This window comes from Miscanthus floridulus, chromosome 6 (genome assembly GCF_019320115.1).
Source record: "Miscanthus floridulus cultivar M001 chromosome 6, ASM1932011v1, whole genome shotgun sequence".
Classification (NCBI taxonomy): Eukaryota; Viridiplantae; Streptophyta; class Magnoliopsida; order Poales; family Poaceae; genus Miscanthus; species Miscanthus floridulus.
In genome coordinates, this window is record NC_089585.1 from 103,726,989 (window position 1) to 103,732,739 (window position 5,751).

The 5,751-nt window shown below is 47.0% G+C and overlaps 1 protein-coding gene across 1 annotated transcript; it reads right to left on the reverse strand.

Moving 5' to 3' along the window:
• Positions 1-1,195: 1,195 nt before the first annotated feature.
• LOC136458868 (branchpoint-bridging protein-like) lies at positions 1,196-4,326 on the reverse strand. Its single transcript, XM_066458776.1, has 8 exons — positions 3,946-4,326; positions 3,774-3,838; positions 3,120-3,288; positions 2,927-3,015; positions 2,480-2,612; positions 2,131-2,223; positions 1,930-2,032; positions 1,196-1,602 (listed from the first exon to the last, which is right to left on the reverse strand). The coding sequence occupies exons 1-8, from the start codon at positions 4,090-4,092 to the stop codon at positions 1,226-1,228; spliced, it is 1,176 nt and encodes a 391-aa protein (XP_066314873.1). The 5' UTR covers positions 4,093-4,326; the 3' UTR covers positions 1,196-1,225.
• Between the last annotated feature and the right edge of the window lie 1,425 nt (positions 4,327-5,751).

The following is a 5,751-nucleotide window of genomic DNA, read 5'->3' on the forward strand; positions in this document are numbered from 1 at the left end:
AGTGACGATAAGGAAAGAAAATCCATGGAGTCAAGAAAATGGAACACATGAGGATACATTTAAGTTCCAGTGTAGGAACTCAAACCAGTTATCAATTTTTTTTTTTTTTGAAAACAACCAGTTATCAAATTCCTCCAAATAAAAAGCAGTACAACATAACTCAGACTCTAACCTTATCATTTGAAATTTGCAAAATTTTCTACATGAAGACAGGAAGAAGCTGCAAGTGCACATGACGTTGCTGCAACAGGGCATAGAGGCCTAATCAAGCGCTTCTATAATTGCTGAGCTCTTTCAGTGCCAGCTTCTGCTGACAGACAGACACGTATGTCCTCTCAGAACGACCGTGCCCTGTTCGCTTGGCTGATAAGCCATGGCTAAAAGTACTGCTGACTGATTTGTTGTGAGAGAAAAATAATGTTCGTTGGCTGAAAAAGTACGGCTTATAAGCCAAACGAACATGGCTTATCTTAGATCATAATGTAACACAAGATAATGAGGTCACTATGACTGCCTATCCAAATTGCTCGGGGACAAGAGCACCCTTCTCGACTGCACTCAGTGTCTCAGTCTGGTATTTTTTTTTTCGCGACCGGGTGTCTACCCGTTTTTATCTGGTATTAAAATCATCTGTGTTCTGGCAGTAAGTTCAAAGAGAATTCAGATGCCACCGACAGAACAGGAGGGAACATCACAGAGCATGTTTCTAAGTCACAAGCTAATGAATATGATAGCTTCTTCAATGGAGGTATTCCAGACAAGTTAGGTTTGTTCCCGCATACTGGAGGTCAGTGATAACATGGGGTTTAAGAGAGTGTCATTTAACAATAGTCAAAGGATGACTTTAGAGTAGCATTGCAAACATGCCAGAGTTATGGCGATGGCTCAAATTATGCAATGAAGACAAAATACCAAACAAGTTAAAGGCTATTTCTGTAGAACAGGTTTCCTTTTCATCACTTGACGACATTTGATTTCTACATTCCACTGTTCTAGGAAAAGAAAGTTTGGTTCATATTCAGAATACATTTTTAACATTTTTATGTCAGTTTAGAAAATTGTTTCCGTTTCTTTCAACCGCCAAATCCAAAAAAACATTTGTCCCAATCTTTGTGGAAAATTTTATTAGGCAACTGCACTGACAGGGTGTGTGGGAAACTAATATATAGCAGGTCTTTCACATGATTGCTCTCGATTAGTATGCAATTTTAACAACTCACACTTTTCATTTTACTGAGGTAGCCTTTCTTTTTGGGCATGTTCGTCTGTTATGCCCCTTTTCTAAGCAGAGACTACACGAATAAACAGCTGAGTTAGAACTATTAACTTTGTTAACCACATAGCCTGAAGCACCAATGCCCACATCAGTGGATGAGGGGCAGTTACGCCGGTTGTGTCCCATTTCACTGCATCGGCTGCAGTGCCGAGGACGTTGTTGGTGCTCTTTCTCGGACTTTGGTTTTCCACATGTCCGACTATTATGCCCTTCTCCGCCACACAACCGGCACCTGAACTGCAGCCTGGTTGAACCTTTCCTCACTGTAGGGCAATAAAAGCTTCTATGTCCTTCTTGTCCACATTTGCTGCAGTAAAATTTCACCCCTGCAAAGCATCAGGTTGCAATGTTGCACATCAAATGTCAAGTCAATAAATTTGATGAAAACTAAAACAACCCAGTGAGAAAAAAAGGCAATAAGGTAAAACTGTGGGTAATTCTGGTGCTAATACAGCAACTCCATACTAGACAGTTTGAGGACCATCCAATATAAAAACATCACTTATTGATACTGGAAGGAGTATATGTACAAGGCCAAATGCTAACTAAGAATGTAAGGACAAAAAGTACGTTCTAGCTGGCTAGAAGTCAAACTGGGTGAAACTTAATTAATTTTGATGTCTTCTGAGTTAAAGGTAAGATATATCATTAACCTTTCATGGCAATGCTTCTCTTGAGCCGGTTCTCAGGATCACTGAAGAATGCCTTTTGAATTTCAGAAGCACGCTTTCTTGCAGCAGCAGTACCTTTTGTTCTCTTCATGTTCAATAGCATCGGGGAAAAACGAACATGCCCAGATCAACTACTGCATTTAATAAGAACACACCAATGAAACACTTTGCATGGCATCTTACCTTGATTGCAGCAACTCTTTGAGCACGCAATTCGGGGTCTTGGTGTATAAGCTTCATGTGCTTAGTAAACAATCCTGTTTGAGCATTTAGACTCTGCAATTAATATTTAAGACTATTTAAAAGTCACAAGAAAAAAAAAACAATTACAAAGAAAGTTCGTAGAGCTGAAATGTTTTAGTATCAAAGAGAAGGAACAGGGCTACATTGTTAGTAATCAGGTTACCAGGTGTACAGGGATTTACTTAAGTATTTCTGTGTTAGTGGTGCATATAAGTTTTGTAGACCCATATAAATTATGGATGTCAAGGTACAGTCGCATGTGTACAGATGTGTAGAAAATATTACTTACTCTTAAAGATCGGCTAATCTTCATGGCAACTTCCGGTGAAGGTGATGCATAAGTACGCTTTGATCTTTTGGGGTTGTTGATATTTATCTCTAACTTGTCAACTTCGTCATCTTCTTTTACTTTCAAAGGAGAACTGCAAATACAGAAAGGATATATGACAATGTATGCACAGGAATATTTTTCTTGAACACATGTATGCACAGGAATCCAAAAGTATATCTTTCAATTTGCCGTGTATAAGAACCATATCATGTAATGTTACTTCAGTCATCAGTAAAAGTTACTAAAAATACTTGAATGCCGATGGGTTTGACAATTCAAAGCCATAATGCAGTCTCAGTTAAAGCTTGAAGATTTTCAGGGAAACAATATGCAGTCGATCTGCTGAGAGAAACAGCAAATCACAAGGGGCAAGGTGAACATAACAAATATAGTAGAAAAGGGTACCTTGACCGAACTTTCTCCCATGGCTGTTCATCAACAGATTCCTGCCATATCACACACTCTCCACTACATTGTAGACACATTCGAATCCCCTGATACAAATGCAAAGCACAAATTTGTTAGTTCACGAAATTTACATGTATAGGATTATATTTTTCTCCTCCATGATGACTCACAAGATATATGGAAGGTTCACCTTGCCATTGCACATAGGGCAGTCCAAACTTGATCTATCTATTCCGCACTCCTTGCATGGAGTGTAACCTCTACCCCTACAGCTGGGGCACGGCAGCTCACGGTAGTACTGCCCATTTGGACCGACCCAAGACCTCAGTTTTCCCTTCCCTGTAATTGGAGTTGTACTCCTGCAGTGAAAAAATCAAAGCTAATAAAGTGTCAAAACCTGCACTAGTTTTTCTAGATGGATACAAACTTCAAACTCTCAATCATAAAGGCTTTGATGATATGCACTAAAAATATCCAAACTCTGCTGCCATTTCAATCCCTCACTAGAGACACAACTCTATGCAAAAACTGTACCATGACACACCTAATAATAAATCTATTAAAACAAGTACATAGATAGGTTGAACAATGAAGGCAGCATGTTTTAAGTACATTCTATCTGTGCAAATAGACATCCTTATTCCGACAAATCGTATAATGACGAATTTGGGTGATCTTTCGACAGTTTAATCATACACAAATTGTGCGTGCCATCTTCAAGACCAGCGCACGGCCCATCCATAATCTCAATTCACAATTCTCCGATCACCTAACGTCCTAACCAGCACGAGCAGTTGAACACACATAGTGGCATAGTGTCAATCTAAAGGGGGAAAAAACGTACTGTGAGCGTGAACCGCTGGGTTCGACGTCCGGACCCAGGAGGTCGGCCAAAGGGTTGCAGTGGAGCTGCCGCGGTAGCAAGAAGGCGAAACGGCTCCAACAGTCAGACCTTCCAGGAATTGCGGGAGAAAGAGGAACTTCGAAACCAAAGCGGAGTTTTGTGCTCACTGTACCGGAGAGCTTGGAGTGCCGGCGCCGTCCGACGCAGAAGCAGCGACGCAGCGTCGGCGTAAACGCGGCGCTGGCCGCGCACGCCCAGGCAGCCTCAACTGGGCCGCCGCGGAAGGCGCGGGTTGGGCGCACGTTATCCGTAGTAGCATCCCACAAGAGAGGCGCGTGCCTGTCGGTCCGTCTGCCACGAGTAGCGGGAGGGCGGCGGGCCGGCGGCGGCGTGTGGTGCTCCTCCTCCCGGTCGGGCTCTGTGGCTGTCGTTGCTCGTCAAGGCTGGTAACGATCCTCCTCCCGGTCGGGCGATGGGCACGGCGCACGCCCGTTCGGCTCGGCCGGGCTGGAGCGGGCGAGCGACCAGCCGGCCACAGCCCACAGGCCACACACACACGGCCACACGGAGCAACGACAGCGGGATCAGGGCCTGGGATCAGGGCCTGTTTGCAATACGGGATTTTTTCCATTTCTGTGTTTTTTTTTAAATTAAACTGATTTCTGTGAAATTCCTGTGTGATTCCTATCAAATTCCTGCGTTCCAGGCCCTCAGTGTGAGTGATCCGGCCGGTACCAGTACAAGACACGTGGCTCCAGGAACTGACCCCACGCACGGGCGCGGCCCGGCCCTTTTTGTCTTCCACAGGCCTTCTCCAATCTCAGGTCATATAGAGGGTAATAATTAATTAGTAGCGTTAACCGAGGCCCCGGGATCCCAAAATAGTAATTAACTTTTGCCCTGCGCGGGACCCTCGCGGTTCCCCCACGGCCCTGGCTATCGCCCCTGACGTGTGGGCCCGCAAAACAATCTTCCCCGGCCGACCCTTTTGCTTTTCCTGCCACGTATCTCGCACTTTTTGTGGGGCCATTTCTTATTGGGTTAATTGGATCTATGTTATTATAATTTTCTTCGTTTCTAAAGAATGACATTACTATTCGCCTATTTGAAAGCACGTCATTATAATTCTTCGTTTTCCACAAAAATGCCACTGAATACGTATGGACACAGTCTGAGCCCAGCTGCAGGCGTATACGAAGACGTATACTTCATCTCCCTGTCACTAACACGTGGCCCCGCATGTCATCTTCCTCTTCCTCATCTCTCTCCGGCTCTCTCTCCATCCCAAAGCGGCCACGGTGGGCGCTACCGGCGGCGGCGACTGCGGGCTTGCGGGCGAGCCGACGAGCCGCTGTCGTGACCCCGCGCGCCACTGCTCGGCGTGCTGCTGCTGCTCGGCGTGCTGCTGGCCTTCCCCGACGGCGGACGCCTCCTCCTCCATGGCCGGCGTCCGGTGGACCTCCTCCTCCATGGATACGGCAGGCACGGTCCCATCCCCGTCCCCGCGAGCTCCAGCAGGCACGGCCCCTTCCCCGCCCTAGCCCAGGCCGCTGCTGCTGCTCGCCCACTTGCTCGCCCGCAGCGCTGCTCGGCGTGCTGCTGCTGCTCACCGTGGCCGTATAATGGCGTATAATGGCGGGCTGCCGTGAGAGAGAGAGTCGGAGAGGGAGTGCTTGTGAAGCCGATGGAAGCAGCGGAAGGGCACAAGATAGCTTGTGCGAGGAGATCGACGAGCTCAGGTCGACCCCGGCAATGGCGGCGGCGTGCTTGGTGGAGGCGCTGGAGCAAGGAGGGCTTGTGTTGCTGCTGTTGCTCGCGGCTTGGAGATCCCATCTCCCCGAGCATGGCTATCACCTCCTCCCCGAGGCCGAGCTCCTCGAAGCTCTCGATGGCCTCGACCCTCTTCCCCTTCCCCTGCTACGAGCTTCGCTCTGCGGCCCTCGAGGCGGGCCTCGGGACGCCAGGGGACGAGGCGTCC

Bases quoted from the DNA above. Each gene is read 5' to 3' on its own strand.
- LOC136458868 (XM_066458776.1), bottom strand. From the start codon at position 4,092: ATGCTACTACGGATAACGTGCGCCCAACCCGCGCCTTCCGCGGCGGCC. The intron at 2,033-2,130 runs GTAAGATGCCAT...TTGAACATGAAG, and splicing joins AAAGAGTTGCTGCAATCAAG to AGAACAAAAGGTACTGCTGC. The intron at 1,603-1,929 runs GTTAATGATATA...GATGCTTTGCAG, and splicing joins GAGAAGCATTGCCATGAAAG to GGGTGAAATTTTACTGCAGC.